The 25052-nt window shown below is 37.3% G+C and overlaps 1 protein-coding gene across 2 annotated transcripts in view; it reads left to right on the forward strand.

The window, feature by feature from the left end:
• ARB2A (ARB2 cotranscriptional regulator A) overlaps nt 1–25052 on the forward strand; it is a 483367-nt gene that overhangs the window by 115925 nt on the left and 342390 nt on the right. For both annotated transcript variants that reach the window (XM_062211883.1, XM_062211884.1), the window contains one exon: nt 21221–21286. In XM_062211883.1, the coding sequence (XP_062067867.1) occupies nt 21221–21286 (66 nt within the window). The remainder of the gene's footprint in view (nt 1–21220; nt 21287–25052) is intronic.

Genomic DNA, 25052 nt, shown 5'->3' on the forward strand with positions numbered 1-25052 from the left:
TAAAACTAAAGATGGATAGCCGGGAAATGAATTTGGAGCAGTGATTTTTTTTTTTTTTTGCAAAGATTTATTTATTTATTTGAAAGGCAGAGAGAGAGAGTGTATCTTCCATCCAATGGTTCACTCCCCAAATGGTCGCAATGGCTGGAGCTGTGCCGATCCAAAGCCAGGAGCTTCTTCTGCATCTCCCACATGGGTGCAGGGGCCCAATGACTCTGGCCATCTTCTACTACTTTCCCAGGCCATAGAAGAGAGCTGGACAGAAGTGGAGCAGCTGGGACTCAAACCGGCACCCATATGGGATTTCAGCACTGCAGGCATTGGCTTTACCTCTTATGCCACAGTACTGGCCCTGGAGCAGTGAATTTTATACTGTGCATCTCAGAACAGATAGAGATCAGCCTCTTTTCCCCCTTTGGGCTATGGAAATTTGAACAGGATCTGTAGACTAACAGGTATGCTGTTTAGGCCAGGGATTCTTTTAATGATTTATGTATTTATTTGAAAGAAAGAATTAGAGAGAGAGAGGAGAGGCAGAGATAGAGATCTTCCATCTGCTGGTTCACTCTCTAAATAGCTGCAATGAAGCCACGAACCTCTTCCACGTCTCCCACGTGGGTGCAGGAGCCCAAGGACTTGGACCATCCTCTTTTGCTTTCCCAGGTGCATTAGGAGGGAACTGGATTGGAAGTAGAGCAGCTGTGACTTGAACTGGTGCCCATATGGGGTGTTGGTACTGCAGAGAGCAGCTTTATCTGCTATACCACAGCACCAGCCCCAGACCAGTGATTCTTGAATAGATAGGATTGGGTGAGATGATAGGATCTGTGAGAGTTCATTGCTTTCAAGAATGAAAAACAAAGAATATTCCCATGTTATTTTATAAATACAACTTTAGGATCATAGTAATTCTTCCCACTATACCCACTTCCCATCTGCACTCCCACCTCTGTCCTTCTTCCCTCTCCTTCCCAGTCTTGTTTATTACTAAGGTCTATTTTCACTTAACTTTACACAACGAAGATTAACTCTATTCTAGCTAAAGAGTTCAACACTTTGTACGAGGGAGAAAAAGAAAGAAAGAGAGAAAAAAAATCAAAAGAACGAAACAACAATGACAAAAAAAAAAACTAAAAAGAAAAAAAGAACAAAAGCTCTTCCTCAACAGTCTAGACAAGGGCTGTTCAAAGTTGTTGCACCTCGATGGTAACTTCACTTTTGTTTTATACCTAATTATCTTCTAAAGAGGAACCCAAGAATGGTACATCTTTTGTGAGCACTTAGCCATAACTATAAATTGTGTGACATAAGAATATCTTCCACTTAAAACCCTAGAACTGCGTAATTCTTTGAGAACAAGTTTTGCTATTTAGTCTCATAATACAGCTCTTTGAGGACAGGGGCCCTCTATGGGAAGTTAGCACACAATGACTCCTCTTGTTTATTTACCCATGTTTATTCTTTCTAACCTCTAACGTAAATTTCTTTTAGTAAATGTAGGCATAAAAGTAATATTAGCAGTCGTGTCACTTTGTCACAGAAATAACATGTGCTTCCATAGGATATACAAGTTCTAGATATATCTAAAATACATTAATAAGGAAGGGCATGCCTAAATCACAGACTTGGTGTTTTAAAAATGTTGCACAATCTTGTTTCAATATAATTGGTTTCCTTTACAGTCCTGGTTTATTTGTGGCTTACACATGTTTTTCTGAACAGAATCCATTGACTTCATCAGTCAGCCAAGAAGGCTGTGACTCACAAGTTAGAGTGCCTGGCTTAAGTAATTAAAACTGCTCTCTTGGGGCCAGCTTTGTGGTTCAGTGAGTAAAGCTGCTGCCTGTGACACCAGTTTGACTCCAAGATGTTCCACTTCTGATCCAGCTGCCTGATAATGAACTGGGAAAATCAGTAGAAGATGGCTCAAGTGGCTGGGCCCCTGCTACCCATGGGAGACCCAGATGAAGCTCCTGGCTCTTGGCTTTGGTCTGGCCATTGTGGCTATCTGTGGAGTGAACCAGCAGATGGAAGATCTCTCTGAACTTCTCTCTGTAACTCTGACTTTCAAATAAATAAATAAATAAATAAATATTTTTAAAACAATTGCTGTCTGTCCACTTGACCTAACACTGGGTGTTAGAACACTTTAAGCGTCCTCTTTGTTTCTTATTCTTGTCTGCTAGCATTTGTTTACTAATAATTGTTTCATTTCATCTTTACATTCCTTTTCGTCAACATTTTTATATATTGAGAGGCTTGGTAGCAAAAGAGAGCCATATATCATACACATTCTGAAAACAGATTGCCTGGGTTGGAACCTAAACTCCATGACCTAACTGTGTGACTGTGGACAAATTACATACCCTTTTTAAATGCTGAGGTCCTAAGGAAGACCTTTACTTTATGGGGTTGTTGTGGAATTTAAGCAAATAAAGATTTATTTAAGGAACTTAGGTCATTGTGAGTGCTATGCAAATGTTTGCTCATCAGTAGTGTTTATTTGGAGAATATTTGAATGCCATTAAATGAGCTAGGCTTTAGACATTCAAACAAAAAAAAATATATATATTGTTGCTACTCTTGCAAAAACTATAAGTCTAGTGTCAAAGACAGATTGTAGAAAAGGCATTATTAGTGACCCAAGTGTCAGGAAGAAGAAGTACAAGATTCTTAGCTGTGTCTTGAGGCTTGAATGAGGTAGGACAAGGAAGATGTTAAAGCTGAATAAACAAAGAATGGAAGGAACATTCAAAGGATAGCAACATCATTTGGAAGGTCTATGGTGAAAAGATCTGATGATTTAAAAGAAAGTGTGATTACAACACAGAAAATGGTGGTAGTATAGGATTAAACTTGGGAATGCAGATGGGCAGATTTGGTACTGCCTTGTAGGATTTAAGAATTTGGGTTATTATCCTAAGGCAGGATACAGGCCATATAAGACCTGCACATCATTTGATTTGGCCCTGCCAAGGCAACCATAGGTGGGACTTGAAATTCAGTAAATCTATAGCAGGCTAATTTTTAAGTTGATAATTTTGTCTGGCCCACGATTGATGTTGTAAATATCAAATGACCCTTGGCAGCAAAAAAGATTTCCCACCCCTGTGAGGGCACTGAGAAACTACTCTATTTGCATTTTTAAAGTACTAATACATCTGCTAAGAGGAGATTGGATTTAAAACACATGGTGTTATGTACAGAAAGAAATGTTAGAAATATTCAGAAGCAATCTAAGGAAGAAATATGACCTATTGATAAGAATATAATGATGACAGTAGAGAAAGGAAGACATGGAGATACTCCAGTACAGTTGACCTTCTGTATCTGCAAATTCCATGTCCTTGGGTTTAATCAATTGTGGATAGAAAATATTCTGGGGAAAAATTACATCCATACTGAACATGGACAGCCTTGCTTCCCTTGTCATTACTCCCTAAACATCACAGTATAACAGCCATTTACATTGTTTTGAATATTTACAATATCCAAATGATTTAAAGTATACAGAAGGGGTACATGGGTTATATGCAAATACTATCCTCTGACATAAGGGACTTGAGCATCTGTTGATTTTGGTATGTGTGGGAAGTCCTGGAAATGGCTCTCACAGATATTGAAGATTGACTGGATTAATTTGAGGGAGTTGATGATTGAATGTAAGGGGAGAGTGAAGAAGGCTTAGGTTTGTGGCTTGAGAAGTACTGTGGATGGTGGTATCATTTCTGGAGTTGATAAATGGAGGTGGAAGCTTTGGTCATGCACAGATGGATTCAGTTTGAACATATCGACGTGCCTCAGTGGATGTTTGAATATTTAAGGTGCCTGTGAAATCTATAGGTGGAGATGCCCAGTAATTGAATACATTTACAAGTTCTGTGACCTGGTGAATTATTTAAGAATCAGCTTATTGGGAATAAAGGATGGGATAGAATAAGGGCTCTTCTTCACAGCATGTAAAAGGAAAATATTAGAACAACTTATCTGAAGCTGATCTAAATGGAGGACAGCTGGGGATACAGACTAGTACTCTAGGGAATGCTAATGGAAAGTTGGAGGAATGAATTTTATTTCAGATATGCTGAAAAAGTAGTTACTTCAAAAGATTTTTAGAGGTTTAGAATGTACCCACTGAGAATGAAGTATAGAAGTTTTGAAGGGGGAAAATGGAATGAGATGGAGATACTTTTAGTGAAATTTAAGATGTGGTCCTGACTTAAGAGGATATGCATCCAGGGTACATGTACTTTGGTTCTAATTAGGGACTGATTGCCATTCATATCATGGTCTCTTTAATGTAAAGATGCTAGAGGATCCCTTTTAGATTTAACCAAGCTGACATTATTGAATAATCTTAAACCTTACTGATTAAGAAATTTTCTGTTTCTTCTCTTCCTTCTTTCTTCCCTCTGCCCACCTGTCTTTCATCCCTCCTTCCCTCTCTCCCATTCTCTCCTCTATCTCCACCTAGAGGGAACTAAGGTAGAATGTTGAGTTTGGATAAATTAGACAATAAGAGGAAAGAATGTCCTTTTTAAATAGTTAGGTAACTTATAGGGTAGATCTTTATTTAAATGATTCTAAGTCCCAAGATGACAATTTTTGTACATTTAATTTTAATAGAATTTAATAAACAGTGGTTAAAGTTATATATGTTTTCTTAGTATTTTTGATAAGCATTAAATATTTTAAAAATTGATTGATTAAACAATGGCAAATCTATATAATAGGACGTTATGGCTAGAAAAAATGAAGAAGGACGCTATTGCTGAGGTGATAGATCACCTGGATAAATTTCTTAAGTAACAAAGTAGCACAGGGTTTTTAGTATGCTGCAAGAAATATTGGATAATAAGAGATATAGTCACCTTTCCAGTCTGTGCTTCTGTGGCATGGGTTGGGGCATATTGAAGGCTTCATGTTGTTTTTGTCTTAGAGAGCCATAATATCTGCACATGCCTTGCCTTACTAACTCTTCCCATTAGCCCAGGAATTCTGTACCTTTGTATATATCATGTGCATGCTTGTGTGTCTACTGTACTGTCGTTTTTAAGAAAGAGAAAATAAATTTTATTTGATTGCATTGACTCAAATTAGCACTGGGAGGACACATAGGAAGGTAATAGTAAGATTACTTGTATGGGGTAGAGTGAGGGTGGGACACTGTAGAGGAGGGCAAGGTTGGGAGTGAAACTTTGCAGTGTATCAATTTATTGTTTTTTATTTTTAAATCATGTGAATTTATTATCAAATATAAAACTTAACTTTTAAAAGATGATTTTTTCTTTGAGTTCTTTAGAAATGGAGCACCACATGTCTGCAAGTACTCCCAATTCAATTTTTTCATTTTTTGTATAATGTACCTATAGTCAGTGTCATTGAAGTAAGATATTCTTGCTTCTTGGATGCTTATAATTTAGTAGGCAAGTGAGAATATGAGTTAGTCATGGTAGAATGCAAGGTGTTGTAAGAAAGGTAGAGTTCTTTGGCACAATTAGTAAAAACTTCAGATAGGAGATAGCACTTGAATTGAGTTTTGAGAAATGAAGTAAAGGGAAATTAAGAGAAATTTAGGTGACGGATTAACATTGTCACAAACAGCAAAATAGAACTTATTCCAGTAGTCTTGATGTTGACAAACAATACTGAGTGAAAATTATCCCTAAGTACGTTTGGACTCATGTAACATTTCAAGAAATTAGAATGTTTTAGGGAATTCTGATTACTTGTATCTGCCATGTTTCTATTGAAATAACTTCTGGAAAAAGATACTTTGTCAGTATTCTCTGAATTAGGAGTATGAACAGTTTGAGAAATTTTAAAGTAAATTTTTGTTTTGATAAATCTTTACACTTACAGAAATATTGCCTGATTACTTATTTAATGTTTTAATGCATCATTTAAGAAGAAGTTGGAAACATTTTCCTTTTTACCACTAAAATATTGGTGTATATTTCTTAAGAACAAGAACATCCTCTTCATAACTATGGTACAATTATTAGAATCAGTAAATGTTACATTGATATAATATTATCAGTCCATAGACCATGTTTAATTTTACAAATTGTTCCATAATACATTTAATTGCTAATTTTCGGGGACGGTGCTGAGACTTAGCAGATAAAGCTGCCGCCTGCAGTGCCAGCATCCTATATGGGTGTCAGTTTGAGTCCCAGCTGCTCTATTTCTAATCCCGTTCCCTACTATGGGCAAACTGTAGAAGACAACTGAAGTTCTTGGGTCCCTGTACCCGCATGGGAGACTCAGAAGAAGCCCCTGGCTTTGGATTGGCTCAGCCCCAGCCGTTGCTGCCAATTGGGGAGTGAACCAGCAGGTGGAAGATTTCTCCCTCTCTCTCTTTCTCCCTCTCCCTCCCTCCCTCCTCCCTCTTCTTGTCTTTTTGTGTAAATCTGACTTTCAAATAGATACATAATTTTTTTTTTTTTTGACAGGCAGAGTGGACAGTAGGAGAGAGAGAGAGAAAGGTCTTCCTTTGCCGTTGGTTCACCCTCCAATGGCCGCCGCGGCTGGCGCGCTGTGGCCAGCACACCGCGCTGATCTGAAGGCAGGAGCCAGATGCTTCTCCTGGTCTCCCATGGGGTGCAGGGCCCAAGCACTTGGGCCATCCTCTACTGCACTCCTGGGCCACAGCAGAGAGCTGGACAGGAAGAGGAGGAACCGGGACAGAATCCAGCGCCCCGACCGGGACTAGAACCTAGTGTGCCGGCACCACAGGGGGAAGATTAGCCTATTGACCTGTGGCACTGGCCAAATAAATGTTTTTTAAAAAGGCTAATTTTCCTTAAGTCCAAAATCAAATCCAGATTTACATGTTGCATTTAGTTGTCATGCCTTTTTATTCTCTTTGATTTTGAAATTCTGCCTTTATCTTTTCGAACCTTGACATCTTTTGAGAGGTATAGGTCATTTGTAGAATGGCCCTCAATTTTAGTTTCTCCTACTTTTTCTTTCTTTCTTTTTTTTTTTAAGCTTTTATTCAGGGGCCAGCACTGTGGCTCACTTGGTTAATCCTCTGCCTGTGGTGCCAGCATCCCATATGGGCACCAGGTTCTAGTCCCACTTGCTCCTCTTCCAGTACAGCTCTCTGCTGTGGCCTGGGAGAGCAGTGGAGGATGGCCCAAGTGGTTGGGCCCCTGCACCCACACGGGAGACCAGGAAGGGGCTCCTGGCTTCGGATCGGTGAAGCGCCGGCTGTAGTGGCCATTTGGGGAGTGAACCAACTGAAGGAAGACCTTTCTCTCTCTCTCTCTCTCTCTCTCTCTCACTCACTGTCTATAACTCTACCTGTCAAATAAAAAAAAATTTAAAAAGCTTTTATTCAATGAATGCAAATTTCAAGGTACAAATTTGGGAATATAGTGGTTCTTCCCCCTATACCCACCGTCCCATCCCCACTCCCATCCCACCTCCTATTCCCTCTCCCATCCCATTCTTCATTCAGGTTCATTAATTTTATATATAGAAGACCAACTCTCTACTAAGTAAAGATTTCAACAGTTTGCACCCACGCAGACACACAAAGTATAAAGTACTGTTTGAGAACAAGTTTTGCAGTTAATTCTCATAGTACAACTCATTAAGGACAGAGGTCCTACATGAGGAGTAAGTCCACAGTGACTTCTGTTGTTAATTTAACAATTAACACTCTTAATTATGATGTCAGTGATCACCTGAGGCTCTTGACATGAACTGCCAGGGCTATGGAATCCTTTTGTGACCACAAACTCCATCAGTATTTGAAAAAGGCAGTAAGCAAAATGGAAATTCTCTCCTCCCTTCAGAGAAAAATACATCCTTCATTATTGGCCCCTTCTTTCCACTGGGGTCTCACTCACAGAGGTCCTTCATGTACGATATTTTTTGCCACAATGTCTTGGCTTGCATGCCTGCGATGCTCTCATGGACTTTTCAGCCAGATCCAAATGCTGATTTTGAGGTCAGAGTGTTACTTAAAGTGGTTGTTATTCAATGGGTTGTCATTCTATGGGTTGGACATTCCCTCCTTTTTAATTCTGTCTGCTATTATTACCAGGCACTTGATGCTATTTATATGATCTCTTGAAAACACTTAATCCTATCTATATGTTCAGTTTAACACTTAATATGATCTGTTTAACAATTAAGATAGCATTTTTACCACCAATTTTAATGGGATTTGGAGTCCATGACAAGTTTTTAACCTACTTTTAGAAGTAAGTCTGTAGGACTGTATGTAGAACTGTACAGCTTTACAGTTATAAACTTCCTCCTCTCTCTCTTATTCCCCCTCTTCTTTTTTACTGAGATCTATTTTCAATTGACTTTGTATACATATGATTAACTCTATGGTAAGTAAAGAGTTCAACATATAGTATGAAGAAGAGAAAAAAATTTAAAAAACTGTTTCTCAACAGTCAAGATGAGGACTGTTCAATTCATTGTTTCTCAGTGTCAATTTCACTTCTACAGCTTTCATTTTCGGTGTGCTTTTAGTTTTCACAGATCAGGGAGAAGATACAGTATTTGTCCCTTTGGACTGGCTTATTTCACTAAGTATGAAGTTTTCTAGATCGATCCATTTTGTTGAAAATGACCAGATTTCATTTTTTTTACTGCTATGTAGTATTCCATAGTGTACATATCCCATAATTTCTTTATCTAGTCTTCAGTTGATGGGTATTTAGGTTAATTCCATGTCTTAGCTATTGTGAGTTGAGCTGCAATAAACTTGAAGGTGCAGATAGCTCTTTTGTTTACTGGGTAAATTCCCAGGAATGGGATGGCTAGGTGATATGGTAGGACTATATTCAGATTTTTGAGGTATCTCCATACTGTCTTCCCTAGTAGCTTTACCAGTTTACATTCCCAGCAGCAGTGGATTGGGGTACATTTTACCCAACATGCTTGCCAACATTTGTTGTTTGTTGATTTCTGTCTGAGAGCCATTCTAAATGGGATGAGGTGAAACTTCATTGTGGTTTTGATTTGCATTTCCCTGAAGGTGAGTGATCCTGAACATTTTTTCATGTGTTTTTTGGCCTTTTAGATTTCCTCTTTTCAAAAATGTCTGTTTAAGTCCTTTGCTCATCTCTTAACTGGGTTGTTTGTTTTGTTGTGGGGTTTCTTGATCTCTTTGTAGATTCTGGTTATTACTCCTTTATCAGTTGCGTAGTTTGCAAATAATTTCTTCCATTCATCAGTTTCTTCTTCACTTTCCTGACTTTTCTTTTGCCATACAGAAGCTTCTTGATTTGAAGGAATCCTTTTTGTTAATTTTGGCTTTGACTGCCTGTGCCTCTGGGGTCTTTTTCCAATAACTGTTTCCATGTGCCAATATCTTGCAGGGTTTCCCCAATGTTCTTAATTACTTTGATGGTGTCATGTCATAGATTTAGATCTTTAATCCATGTTGAGTGGATTTTTGTATAAGATGTAAGGTCGGGGTCTTGCTTCATACTTCTACATATGGAAATCCAGTTTTCCTAGCACCATTTGTTGAATAGACTGTCCTTGCTCCAGGGGTTGGTTTTTAACTCCATGGTCAAATATAAGTTGGTTGTAGATGTTTGGATTGATTTCTGGTGTTTCTATTCTGTTCCATTGGTCTACCCATCTGTTTTTGTACCAGTACCAGGCTGTTTTGATTATTACTGCCTTGTAGTATGTCTTGAAACCTGGTATAGTGATGCCTCTGGCTTTGTTTTTTGTTGTACAAGATTGCTTTAGCTACTCAAGATCTCCTGTGCCTCCATATGAATATCAGCATAATTTTTTCTGAATCTGAAGAGAATGTCTTATAGCTATTTTAAATGAACTTAGAACTTAGAAGAACTTAGAAGTTCTTTCTCAGCCATACACATGTCTGTGTATACAGAGGCTGTTGATTTTTGTGTATTGACTTTATATCATGCTAGTTTACCAAACTCTTCTATGAGTTCCAATAGTCTCTTAGTGGAGTTTTTTGGATCCCGTATATATAGAATCATGTCATCTGCAAATAGGCTGGTTTGACTTCCTCCTTCCCAATTTGTATCCCTTTGATTTCTTTTTCTTCCAGGACTATATTGAATAGCAATTGTGAGAGTGGGCATCCCTGTCTGGTACCGATCTTAATGGGAATGCTTCCAACTTTTCCTCATTTAATATGATGCTGGCCATGGGTTTGTCATAAATTGCCTTGATTGTGTTGAGGAATGTTCCTTCTAAACCCAAATTGCTTAGAGTTTTAGTCATGAAAGGGCAATGTATTTTGTCAGATGCTTTCACTGCATCTATTGAGATAATCATATGATTTTTGTTCAGTTTGCTAATGTGATGTACCATATTGATTGATTTGTGAATGTTGAACCATTCCTGCATACCAGGAATAAATCCCACTTGGTCTGGGTGAATGATCTTTCTGATGTATTATTGTATTTGATTGGCCAGTTGATTGGTGTGTGCATGCAAGGCAAATGCGGCAGGCCCCTGCTTATACTCGAAAATGTAAACAATCAGTATGGCTTCTTTCCACCAGCTGTAGGTCTGGTTCAGGGGAAGGGAGAGACATAGATGGACCGTGGCGTGCCCAACCTCTCCATTTGTTCCCCTATGATTTCTCCTTCTTTCTGCTTGGAGCTTCAAACGCAGTCTGCCAAGCTTCCCCTTCTGCTGCTATCCACAGCTCCCTGGACTTGCAACCTCTCACTGGTCGCTGAGGTCGTAGTGCCAGTCTCCTCATTCTGTCTATCCACTGCATCTTCTTTGCATTTCTGCCACTTCTCCTTCCTCCTTTCTCCCTTAGCATGCACTTGAGCAGTCTCTGGTGGACTCCTGAGCTACTCTGAGCAAACTTCTCTCGATTCCGTCGCTGGCCTGTATCCCCTCTGCTTGTTAACTATCTATTTTTCCCTGTGTGAGTCAAAATGTCCTGTTGCTATACCACCATCTTTCTTATGTTTTCAGATTATTCATTTTTTGCAGAAGTACTTTAGAAGTGATCTTTTATCTTCCAAACATGTTAACAAGAGCAAGTGATCTTGGCTTGTTCCAATATTGGTGGTGTCTTCCAGGTCCCCTTGTAAAATTACTGTTATTTCTGTCTTTGTAACTAATTAGTAATTGGGAGGAAAATTTTGCTTGAGACCATGAAGTTTTTACCTACTAATTTTAGCATATGTTCATGATTTTCTACCATTTTTTCCTTATACGTTAGCATTTTGGTATGAGAGCTGTCCATCCTCCTTCCTTTTACTCTTTATTTATTTTGTTACGGACTGATGGATTCTTTTGTTTAATTGGCTATCTAATCCATTACTATCATTATTCTGATGCCTGAATCGTCTCAGATTTGGATAGAAGGATGCTCATCAAGCAGGTTTTTATATTCCTTTAAGATTTCTTAATGAGGAGCCAGTGCTGTGACATAGTAGGTTAACCCTCCGCCTGCAGTGCTGGTATCCCATGTGGTCTCTGGTTCAAGTCCCAGCTGTTTCACTTCCAATTCAGCTCCCTGCTAATATGCCTGGGAAAGCAGTAGAAGATGGCCCAAGTTCTTAGGCCCGTGCACCAACATGGGAGACCCATAACAAGGCTTCTGATGGGTGCAGCTCTGGCCATTACGGCCATTTTGGAGTGAACCAGCAGATGAATACCTCTCTCTGTCTGTCTCTCCCTCTCTCTGTAGCTCTGCCTCCAAAGTAAATCACATAAATAAATAAATAAATAATCTTTCAGTATTAACTTATTATGCAAAAAATGTTTTTTCTTACTTTATTTTGTACTTTTGCTGTTCAAAGCATTGGACCAGTTTCTTTTCCAATGAGAGCTAACGAACTATTTGTAAAGCCAAGATTTGTTCATTGCTGGTGGTGGTATTGCTTATGTGTTCTTAACAGATATATGCATATGTGTGTCTGTGTATGCACATGCAGGTAAGTATCCATATTTTTGTACTTCTGTAAATTTGGATATAAGAGATAAATATGCTGATATATTGGGGGTCTTTGAAAAGTTCATGGATATGCATGTAAGAAAAAATCTGCACGGATTTCAATTTGTTTTTGCACCAAAATAAACTCATTTTAAAAATCTGTTATCCATGAGCTTTTTGCAGTCTTCTCATTTATAGGGTCATAGAGGAAGAGAATGAGAGCAGAAATTAATTTGAATATACAGTATTTGAATTGTCTTGAGTTATGAAAGATTGAGAACAAAAATTGAGTCCTCAGGGGATAAATAAGCCAAAACCTTCATCTAGGTATTATAGTGAATCTGTGACATATCACAGGTTTAGTCACAATTATAAAAAAATCAGAGAATGAAGCCTGATAACCTATAGCTGCAGCTAGACTGACAAGAGAAACAGCTACAGAAACCAGAAGACACCAGAGAAAATAATTTGATCTAGAATTGCATGTCCAAATAAAACTGCCATTCAGAATTGTGTCCAGATAGAGATATTTTCAGAAAAAAAGCTGATAGTCTATCTTTACTTAAAAAACTAATGAAGAAAACTGAGTTAACAAGAAAATGAGAGATGTAATGAAGAAGGAATATTGAGGAGCCAGTGCTGTGGCGTAGCGTGTAAAGCCACTGCCTGTGGAGCTGGCATCCCATGTGGGTGCCGGTTCATGTCCCAGCTGCTCCGCTTCTGACCCAGCTCTCTGCTTTGGCCTGGGAGGGCAGTGGAAGATGGCCCAAGTCCTTGGGCCCCTGCTCCCATGTGGGAAACCCAGAGGAAGCTCCTGGTTCCTGGCTTCAGATTGGCTCAGCTCCAGCTGTTGAGGCCATTTGGGGAGTGAACTAGCAGATAGAAGACTTCTCTCTCTTTGTCTCTGTCTCTCTGTAATTCTGCCTTTCAAAAAATAAAGAAAGAAATCTTTTAAAAAAAAAGGAGTCTGAGTAAAGTAATAGATAAACATATGAGTGATCTAAACAAACATTAGTTAGATAACACAACAACAAAAAAGCGCAATACCAAGATGAGATGAATACACTGTATAAAAATAAAACTGCTCAGCTATTCAAGAGGAAAAGAAGGGCATTAGTTTTAGACTTCAGTGTGCCAGATAGTCATGTTAAAACTATAGAGATGTCACAAGAGAAATAGAACTCTAGAATGTGTAACCTTTTTTTAAAGGTTTATTTTTTTATTTTGAAAGACTTAAAAGGAGAGAAAATCTTACATCTCCTGGTTCCCCAGATGACTGCAACAGCCCAGGATAAGCCAGGCCAAAGTCAGGAGCCAGGAGTTTCATCTAGGTCTCCCACTGGGCCATCTTCCTTTTTTTTTTTTTTTTTAGGCCATTAGCAGGGAGCTGGATTGGAAGTTAAGTAGCCAGGACTCAAACTGGCACCCACATGGGATGCCTGCTTCTCTGTCGGCTGCTTTACCTGTTATGCCACAACACCAGCCCCAAAACTTTCATTTTTTTTAAAGATGTATTATTCATTTCTCTGAAAGGTAGAGTAACAGAACAGGAGACAGAGAAGGGGAGTGTGAGCACACAAGAGAGTGAAAGCACTTCCATCTGCTGGTTCACTCCCCAAATGCCTACAACAGCTGGGGCTGGGCCAGACCACAGCCAGGAGCCAAGAACTCCATCCCCGTCTCCCATGTGGGAGGCAGGGGCCCACGTTTTTGGGCCATCATCTGCTGTGCATTAGTGGTAATTGGATTGCAAGCAGAGTGGTTGGCACTGAAACCTGTACCAGTATGGGATGCAGGTGTCCCAAGTTATGGTTTAATGTGCTGCATCACAGCACCCTCCCGAGGGTATAACATTTATATCAGAAAGACTGGATTAAAGGAAACCTAATCTACTAAAAGATATGAAAAGAAAGAAGCATAGAAAAGACAACATAAATGGAAAGAAGAAAATAAAAGATAAAATCAAAATGTAGTAATTAACAATGAATTAGAGTAAATTTGCCTTCATGAACTAAAAATAGTAATTAAGCAAAATTTTTAAAGTGATTTATAAGATACTGATCTAAAGCAAAAGAGCAATGTAAAATAGAAAATAAAATTACTAATACATGCAGGGTTGTTTCTTTTGTCTAAATATCAAAAGTTAATATTTTTCAAAAATGGATTTTTTAATATTTGATCATAAATAGTTTTTGTTTTAAGCTTCATAATTATACATTTTCCCATTTTGCTTATAAATGACAAATTAATCTGTAATACTAAATTCAATATACAGCTTTCATAACTTTTAATACTATTAGGAGTACTACATTATCCTGCTGCTACACTACTAAATCTGATGCTGTTGAACCATAAATTGCTTGGCCCTGAAGGTAAAAATCGTACTGTGTGAATGTTCCTAACATACTGCTTTGGGGATAAACATGTTCTGAATCAAGTCATTGCTTAAAGGTACAGTCTCCTACCAATTGCACTTTGTTTAGAGATGAAATGTGTAAGACTGGTTTCTTAAAAGCTCTGGGGGTTTTTTAAATGCCATTTTTATCAATAAAGTGAAACTGAATAACAGAGTAGATATAATCATAGTAAAAGTTATGTTAAAAGAAGTCTATTTCCAAAATATTAAATTTCCGACACATATAGTAAGACCTCGTAATATCAGATTTCATTTACATTTGGGATAATATATTTGTGATTAATCAGACTGCTAAAATGACTCCTTTGGCCTATAAATTTATAAGGAAATTTCTAGTTTACTAATCAAGACTTCCCAAGCAAGTGAATAATGTGGAAAGATGATGCTTATCTAAAACTAAACTATTTTCAAGTTTTATAAGGATCTAATATAAATATTATATATATAATATAAGCAGAGAACTGAAATTAAATTATTTCATTATAATAGTTACACATAATTTCATTTGTTATTTATTTATTTGTTGAAAGACTGAGTGCCACAGAGAGCAGGAGAGAAGGGAGGAAAAGAGGGAGGTAAGGAAATCTTTCTTCCCTAGTTCACTCCCCAAATGCCCACAACAGCTGGGGCTGGGCCAAGATGAGGGCCAAGATGAATTCCGGAGCCAAGAGCTCCATCTGGGTCTCTGTGGGTGACAGGGACTCAAGTACTTCATCTATCTCCTGCCTCCCAGGTGCATTAGCAGGAAGCTCTATCAGAAGTAGAGGCAAGATTGGATCTCTCAGGCACTCATGTCTGAAAGATAAATTAGAAGTAGATTTCTACTAATAGCTCTTGATTAGCCCAGCTTTTTTTGAAAATTCTGCTTAATGCTTACATGTTTGAAATATTTTCTTTTAAAATGTCTTAAAATTGTTTCTCAATTCTTTTTACAGATTTAGTTCATGTTTTATAATTCAAGAAGACTTTTGAGTCTGTTTTCTGAGATTTTTGATGGCAAGAGAACAAAATTCATAGTTAGGAGAGTACTTCAAAAAGTTGGTGAATAGTAGAGTTAATATTAGATAAGTTAATATTAGATAATTAGATAATATTAATTAAGTTTATCTTTGTGAAAAATATTTTGAAATCCATGTGTTTTTGAAAAATTTTATTTATTTGAAAGGCAGAGTACAGAGAGAGAGAGAGAGGGAGAGGTCTTCCATCTGCTGGTTCACTCTCTAGTTGGCCGCAATGACTGGAGCTGGGCTGGTAAGAAGCCAGGAGCCAGGAGCTTCTTCTTGATCTCCCATGTAGGTGCACTGGGGCTATCTTCTACTGCTTTCTCAGATGCATTAGCAGGGAGCTAGATCAGAATTGGAGTAGCCAGGACTTGAACTGGTGCCGATATGGGATGCTGGCACTGCAGGTTCTGGTTTAAACTACCTCACAGGGCCAGCCCAGGCATTTTTTAATAATGTTTATTTTTGATGATCCTTTTGAAGACTTTAAATATATTTAATTCTGTTCCTTTTGGTACAGTTCATCTACCCTTACAATCAAAGTCTGGATTCTCTTAGAATTTGTATGTTATCTCTACCAACTGATATGTCTGATGATATGTGGATATTGGAGTTTTGTGCTTCCAGCTGAGGTCCTTGCTTTCCTGTTGGACCTAATTTACAAATGTTTATTTCACATAGTAATAATTTGTGAAAAATATTGTTATCGTTATGAATCTTTCTGGCCCTATTGAGACAGTTTCTTCAGAGTAAGAAAGAGAGAAAGTTGGGCCATCAAATTATAAATATTAAGTTTGTATTTAAAATATTTACATCTCCTCTAATCTGTTTAGGCATTTGTCAGTTATATTTCTTTATCCAGTCTCAAAGGAGTCCAAAGCACCTTTTGGGAGGCTTCTTAGTGTTAACTTCTCCCAACCCTTCAATAGTAATCTTTTTTTAAAAGATTTATTTTTATTTATTTGAAAGACAGAGTTATACAACAAGAGTGATAGCAAGAGCAAGAGAGCAAGAGCGAGAGCGAGAGCGAGAGCGAGAGAGAGAGAGAGAGAGATCTTCCATCCGCTGATTCACTTCCCAAATGACTTCAACAGCCAGAGCTGAGCTGATCCAAAGCCAGGAGCCAGGACAGGAGCTACCTCCTGGTCTCCCATGTGGGTGCAGGGGCCCAAGGAGTTGGGTCATCTTCTGCTGCTTTCCCAGGCCACAGCAGAGAGCTGGATCAGAAGAGGAGCAGCTGGGACCAGAACCCAAACCCTTTCCTAACCAAATGCCCACTCCTCCCCTGTTCTTCCTTTAATCCTTAGGTGGAGGAACTCTGAGATCAGAGAAAAATGTTTAGGTAGACTGTTAGTGGGCATTATGCTATCAGTAGCCCAAGGATTTATTCCATGAATATATAGCTATTTAGAATTATTCTCCTGTCTGTTCCATTGTGGATTTATTTAATTTTATCTGTATGACCATTTCTTAAGACTAAAAATTAATCCATGCAAATTAGGTGTGGTAAAATTTTTTCTCCATATTTCTTACAAATAATAGGAAACTTCTTTATGGGTAGTAAAAGTACCTTACTACAGAGTTTTATTAGTTCCTCCCTCTTTGTCATTTGTAACATTGCTATCATTCATTTCAATTATCTATAAGCTACAATCACCATATATATATTTTGCTATTACTGTTTTGAACAAACTATTGGTTAGTTCACTTGAAAAATGAGAAAAATGAAAGATTTTTAAACCATTTCTGTCTTTAAATTCTTAATTTCTTTATGTATATCCAAATTTCTGGATTTTTAAAATTCTCCTTATCTCTGAAATAACTTTTTTTTTTTTGGACAGGCAGAGTTAGACAGTGAGAGAGAGACAGAGAGAAAGGTCTTCCTTCCGTTGGTTCACCCCCTAAATGGCCGCTACAGCCAGCGCCTGTGCCTACCCGAAGCCAGGAGCCAGGAGCTTCCTCCTGGTTTCCCATGCGGGTGCAGGGCCCAAGCACTTGGGCCACCCTCCACTGCCTTCCTGCAACCGGGACAGAATCCGGCGCCCCAACCGGGACTAGAACCCGGGGTGCTGGCGCCACAGGCGGAGGATTAGCCAAGTGAGCTGCGGCGCCGGCTGAAATAACTTTCTAGCATTTCTTGTAAAGTTTGTCTATTGGCAGAAAAAAAATTGCAATTATTATTGGAGAAAGCCTTTATTTCTCCTTCACTTTTGAAGGATAATTTTGCAAGGTACAGAGTTCTAGATTACTGATGTTCTTCCTTTCAACAACTTGAATATTTCGTTCCACTCTCCTTTTACTTGCATGGTTTCTAAGTGAAGTTCAATGTTAACGCTTATCCTTGTGCCTCTGAAGGTGTGATATCTCCCTTGGCTCCCACTCCCAACTTCTTTCAAGATTTTCTCCTTGTCTTTCTGCAATTTGAATGTGATGTGGCTAGGTGTAGTTTTTCAAGATTTATCCTGTTTGCTGTTCTCTGTACTACCTGGATCTATTTTCTTTGTGTGTTTGTGATTTTTGAGAATTTCAAGCCCTGTTACCTCAGATTGTTGCTCTCTTCCTTTTTCTTCTTGTATTCTCATTTTACATATGGTGTACCTTCTGTAAGTGTTCTGTAATTCTCAAATACTCAGTTCCATCTTCTCATTCTTTTTTCTTTCCCCTTTAAGGTTTCTAAGTTTCAACTGACGTTCCTTCAAGTTGCTGATTTTTTTTTTTTTTTTTTTGGCTGTATCCAATCTCATGAGCCCATCAAAGGCATTCTTCATTTCTCTTATGATGATTTTGATCTAGTATTTCTTTTTGATCATTAATAAGGGGTGTTTCTGCTTACATTACCATCTGTTCTTGTATGTTGTCCACTTTTCCAATAAAGTCCTTAGCATATCAATCATAGTTGTTTTAAATTTGCAATATGAGAATTCCGATGTTTCTGCCATATCTTAGTCTGGTTTTGATGTTTTTTTCTCTTCAGACTGTGGGGGGTTTTTGTTATTGTTGTTCATTTTGCCTTTTGGCATCCTGTTGATTGATTATTGAAAGCCTTACGTGATGTAATAGGTAAAACAAGTCAGGTGGATTGGTCTTTAGTGTGAAGTTTTATGTTTATGTAGTTAAGAATTAGATAGTGTTGTTTGCTGTAGCTGGGTGTCAGAGGCTAAAATTTCATTTAGTGTCCTTGTTTTTATGTTTCCTATCATCATTGGATTTTCCTAGAGTCCTTACGTATGACATGAGTGTTATAATTTTAGTTGCAATCCCTTGGTATTTAACAGGAACCCTGTTGATGTGTTTGAAATTTTCCAACTAGAAACTGGAAGTTCCTGTGTTTCTTACTAGATGAAGATAAAATTTTAAAACATAGTTAGCCTCTTAAGCCTTTTCTTTTCATCTATGGACACCATTTCCAGTGACTACTTGAACACATGATATTTGAATAGAAATACATTTTTGTATCTCCTTTTCAAAATTATCTTTTCATTTTTTAATTTGTCTAAATGCAGATTGCAATCTTATGCAGTCTGGAAGGCAATGAATGAATCCTTAACACTTTTTTCCTTAGCCTTGATTCAGAAATTAGAAAAGATTTTTTAAAATAAGAAACACTTACCTTCCTCAGAAGGTGAAGACAGGAGGGACAATGAGAAGAATTCTTGTACCATTTTAAAGCATGCTCAACTTGCCAGATAGTACCCTGTGAGTATAAAGAGGGATAAAAATGGGATACCCAAATCATTGTGTTCGAAGACTAGTCAAGTGACAGGTAAATGATACCAAGCTAGTGTGTGGTATAATAACGTTCAGGCATGTTGAGGGGAACATGGAGAGTGGGTTGCTCTGCCCTACCTTGCAGGATTGGGGTGGGGCAGGGAGAGTGGCCTGAAATAAATTGACTTATGATCTGCAGAGAGAGCTACCTAAGAAATGGCCATTTTAGTTTATGGTGGCTTTTCTTCTACAGTCAGGAATTTGAGGTCAAGGCAAAATAGACAAGAAAGTTAGTGTTTCTTTAACTCTTACTTGATACATGGCTTCATTATTTAATTTGATATATGGCAAATCCAGAGTATATATTCGGCCTGTAATATATTTCAAAACCAAATATAACCAGTTTTAGAATTCTTTTGCATTATCCTGTAGTATGAAAACTGAAAATTAACTGTAATATTACAGTTATATTGCTATGAAGTATGCACTGCTACAATAGTTTAATTTTTAAATTCTCAAATTGTTCCTGAAGTATTTTACATATTGATAAAATTCATTTGATTTTGAATTAACTTTGATTGGCTTGTTGTTGTTTTAAATGTAAGGATATTTTATGATTTCATAGGAAATTTTCAGAAATGTTAAGCTACTCATTTTACCTAATCTCATTTACTTAAGCTATTTCTCTTAAAATGGCAGACCATTGTATAACTTTATACACATATTTAGTCTAAACCTACATATTTTTTGTTTACTCTTTCAAGTCTGCAGTATCATTACTTTATGGTAAAAGCATAATGAGCATAATTGTAACTAGTACATTGAGATGTAAGAATACTGTTTGATTAATGATTATTACTTAATTCCAGTGTAACATCATAACTTTTAAATTATAATACCAGCCAAGTAAAGCTTTTCAAGCATACATGTAATATACTGTTTCTAAAATGAAGTGAATTCATATACATAGAAGAATTTTGGACTTCTTAAAGAAAGCAGGATAAAGAATCTATTTTAGATTGTGGAATATAGCAATAAAGCAATTGACATCTCAATTTTCCAAAAAAAAAATCATCTTCTGATTTTATTTCATAAAATTTGACTTTTAATTTTGTTGCTGCTAAAATTATTCTCTGAGGTATTTTGCATAGATAAGTAAAGACGTTTGGGGGAGGAGATAAACTTCTTAAAATGACCATTCAAACCATCTAGTGCCTATTTGCTTTTATTGCAAACATCCCTTTTCTCACTCTTGGCCTTCCTTAATAGGAATAGCCTATTGGTTTTCTATTGCTGCTCTAATAAATTACCTAAGAGTGATGGCGTAAAGCAGTACAAGTTTATTATCTCCCAGTTCTTTAGATCAGAAGTTCGATATGAGTCTCACTGAACTGAAATCAAGGTATGGCCTGGCTGTTTTAAGCTCTGGGGGAGAATCTGTTCACTGCCTCTTTGCTTTGTTGGCAGAGCTCACTTCCTTGCAGCTGCAGGACTGAGGTGTCTCATTTTCTTACTGGATGTAAATTAAAAGTTCTCTCACTTTCTAGAGGCTCCCACATTTGTTGCCTTGTGTTGTCTTTTCTCCCCCATCAAAGCCAACGACAAGCTGTGGAGTCCATCTCACTTCACTTCCCTCTGGCACTGTTCTTTTGTAATCTTCTAACTTCAAGATTTTTATGATTATAATACATTTACCTGGATAAAACAGGATAATCTGGTCTTCTTAAGGTCCTTAACCTAACCATATATGCAGGTATTTTACCATGTAGCATAACACATTCCTAGGAATTAACTCCAGCAGTTAGGAAATAGACATCTTTGCGGAGTGGGACATTGTTTTTGTCCCCCACAAACAGTAATATTTTCTTTTCTGTTTGAAATATCTTGGACTCCCTTGAAAAAGAAAGCCCTATATATTTTTTTTTGTGAGTTTAGGTTAACTGTTCTTAATCCTTAGTATAAGGTACATAATTATTCATACAGCATGGGGAAGTAAACTGTTACAGGTACTGAATCAAAAAGGAGTCTTTTAATGTAGTGTCAAAATATCCCAATCTGAAGAGATATTCACTCACATGAATAACTTCCAATAATTTACCAAAACTTATATCAATTTTGATAATATATGACATTATATCTTAATTAAGACATTAATCTTAATGTTATTTCTTTGCTCCTTAGATCATCACGAAGTATGTATATGAGCTCCTGGAAAAGGACTGTAATTTGAAAAAAATATCTATTCCAGTAAGTCCAATTTTAAAATAATGTTAATTCTATAATGCATTGCATTCCTTAAGTAAAATAATTTTCAATTCAGAAAATAGAGTTTTGTTTTAGATTAATTGTGGTAAGTGTAAATGTAAAGGTCCTAATGTGTTGATATTGATAAAGATAGCTTTAAATTCCTGTTAGTATACCTGATTCCACTGTGCACAATAGTTCTTATAAAGTAATACTCTTCAGTGTATTGAAAAGAAATAATAAGTTCCAGTCTTTTAGAAACTGGTGTCATGGTAAAAAGGATTATCCTTTCCTCTCCTTTCTCATTCCACTGGGTGTTTTATTTATTTGAATAAATCCATGCATATTTTGTTGGATTAGACACTATAAATATTTCTTGATTTTTAAAAACATGGTTTATTTCTACACATAATATGTTACCTCTGCACATTCCCAAATTCATTCTTGGTCCTTTCTGTTTTAACACTACTCCTGGCAGAACAGTTTTTTGAGATTTTTTTTCATATTTTGCCATTTCAGAGTGAAAAAGTTTGAGATTTGTTCTCAGACTCAAATTCTCAAAAGAACAAAAATCCTTTTTGTTTTTCATTTAAAACAAAATATTAAGCTTTCAAGTTAAGACATAGTAATTTTATATGTGAAGTGATAGATGGACTAAATTAGATGTTGGTGTCCATAACAACCCTTAGATTTTATGATATATAAGAATCTGAAATACTTGGTAAAAATGACTCATTTAGTGCACAAAACTTTGCATATCAAAAATTTTGTTTGCATAAAATTTTGCATGAGATTTACAGATTCCTCAGGGAATGATACTGTGTTTTTTTGAAGATTTATTTATTTATTTGAAAGAGTTACACAGAGAGAGGAGAGGCAGAGAGAGAGAAAGAGAGGTCTTCCATCCATTGGTTCACTCCCCAGTTGGCTGCAACAGTTGGAGTTGCGCCGATCCGAAACCAGGAGCCAGGAGCTTCTTCCAGGTCTTCCATGCAGGTGCAGGGGCCCAAGAACTTGGGCCATCTTCTACTGCTTTCCCAGGCCATAGCAAAGAGTTGGATCAGAAGTGGAGTAGCTGAGCCTCAAACTGGCACCCATATGGGAACGCCAGCACTTCAGGCCAGGGCATCAACACGCTGTGCCACAGCGCCAGCCCCGATACTGTATTTTTAATTGGACAGTTTGAGGAGTTCTTAATCCATCTCCACAGTTGATTCTATAGCTAGGTTTAAAAAAAAAAAAACAAAAAAAAAACCACTTTTTTTTAAATTAAAAATGTGTTGATCTGTAAGGCTCTAGAGAGAGACAGAGATAGAGAGACAGAAGGAGGTCTGGTATCCACTGCCTCACTGCCCGAATAACCATGATAGCCATGATAGGCCAGGCCAAAACCAAGAACCAGGAACTCCACCTGGGTCTACCATTGTGGTTAGCAAGGACCCAAGTAACTCAAGGTATCATCTGATCTCCCAGACTGTGCATTGGCAGAAAGCTGTATCAGAAGCAGAGGAGCCAGGACTGGAACGAGGCACTGATATGGGGTAGAGTTGTTCCAAGCTGTGACCTAATTGCTATTCAAATGCCCACCCCAAGAAATCTTATTTATATTTAATTTTTGTAGGTAACCTCAAGTGCTAGGGTCTCATTGTTAGTCTTCATTCATTCTTTCAATAAATATTTCTTTAAGAATCTTGTAGGTGCTAGACACTATTCTAAATCCTTGTGACCTATTAGTGAATGAAACATCGTTCTCTATAATAGCTGGTTCACCGTTTGGTTTTTTTGGAAACTGTCCTTCATTCAGAAATAAACTAAAGCCAATATTTTAATAGTTTTTTGATAGTGAATAAGTCAGTCTTTTTTGTGATTTATACTTCTTTTTTTTTTTTTTTTTTTGACAGGCAGATTTAGATAGTGAGAGAGAGAGAGAGAGAAAGGTCTTCCTTCCGTTGGTTCACCCCCAAAATGGCCGCTATGGCCAGCGCTCTGCGCCAATCCGAAGCCAGGAGCCAGGTGCTTCCTCCTGGTCTCCCATGTGGGTGCAGGACCCAAGCACTTGGACCATCCTCCACTGCCTTCCCGGGCCACAGCAGAGAGCTGGACTGGAAGAGCAGCCACCGGGACTAGAACCCCAGGGTGCCGGCGCCACAGGCAGAGGATTAGCCAAATGAGCCGCAGTGCCGGCCTATACTTCTGTTTTAATTTGTGCTTTACTGTACTAAAACTGTGTATTGACTGTGGTCTTCTGGAAACTCAGAGTAGAATTTTGTCACTTTGTTGAGGTTCCTTTCATGTTAATTTTGTTTCTTTTGCAGTTTCTGAAGAATGATATTTTAAAAACCGAAGGTTGATTCATTGATACAACACAGTTAATAGAGTCTTCACATTGTGCTCCACAAATAAAAACAATCATTACATATAAAAAATATATTGAATCCTGTAACTCTAGTATTTGAAGTTCCATATAATCCTTAAACTCACATCAGTCACCATGCAATGAGTGTAGTTGTGAATTTTTGCTTCAGTAGCTTTTATTTTTCTCCTGATTTTTCTTAAATCTCAGAGCTAGTGGTTTTGTTTTGTTTTTGAGAAGAGTTCTTTTTACTAAAAGAGTATTACCAAACTTTCTTTTCCTGATGATGAACTGGTTTTAGTATTATAAAAATAAGATTTATTTTTTATTTAATTGACAGCACTTTGTAGAAACCCACGATTTTCTGGTAAAGATCACGATCCTGTCATATTCACACATCACATAAATAGGCACAGAATATCCTCAGTTATTGTATCTTGTACTTCTGTAGAATATTGGATACATAAATTCACCTAATCTGAATTCCAATTTTGAGTTCCATTTATTACACACAACATGTTTAAATGAAGCAGCACAATTAGTGAAGTTCATTAGTATCTCAAAATGAATTGATAACTCCTAGAAATTGTTTGGTGCAGTCTCAGTGACCTAATGGTGTTTGAAGTTGATTTGTCAATAAAGTTAAGTGGTGTGCTGGAATGACCTTTGTGTGTATTCCTTAATGAAAGCTTAGCTTAATGAATTACCACTGTTTGAAGACAAGTAGCCTTGGAACAGACATTTCCAAACAGTTAGGTTAATGAAAATTTATTTTATTCCTGCAGGTATTTTACTGCATCAAATTAGTACAACTTTATACAGAGTAAGTTATGGTTACCATATGTAGAGTCAGAATTTTGGGTTAAATTGAGGTGAATATCGCCTAATAACCAACTCAGATGTTGCTCTTCCCACTTACTATTAGTATGATTTTATTGTTCTTCTTTATTGTTTTTTTGTTGAGAATTACGATATTCTCATGTTTTCAAAGTCCGTTTTTCTGAATATTGAAGTAAAACATTTATTCATTTATTTATAGCTATCTTAATTAGTTACCTTTTAAAAATTCTTGAGCAGCATTATTGTATATACAAACTACATTTTGTTTTCTGAAAATAAGTACTCTTCCAGTTTTAAAGTGATTATTCTGGAGTTCAAAATGACAATATCCCATTGTTTAAAGAATTGACTCAACCCTGATAACAAGAGACTTAGTCAAACAGAAAAAAAAGTCAGTAATAAAGGGGTAGTGATCAGAACCCGCTGGAAAGTGTATAGCTACAGGTTTTTTCATTAAGATAAATAGATGTCCATTTCCATGGCCATTTTAGGCCCCATTAAGGACTCACTGACATTAAGAGGCCCTTTTGTTTGTGCGTGTTTAGATATACTCTGGTAATTGAATGGCTAGAACCT

The sequence above is a fragment of the Lepus europaeus genome, chromosome 15 (assembly GCF_033115175.1).
Source record: "Lepus europaeus isolate LE1 chromosome 15, mLepTim1.pri, whole genome shotgun sequence".
In the NCBI taxonomy this organism is placed as follows: Eukaryota; Metazoa; Chordata; class Mammalia; order Lagomorpha; family Leporidae; genus Lepus; species Lepus europaeus.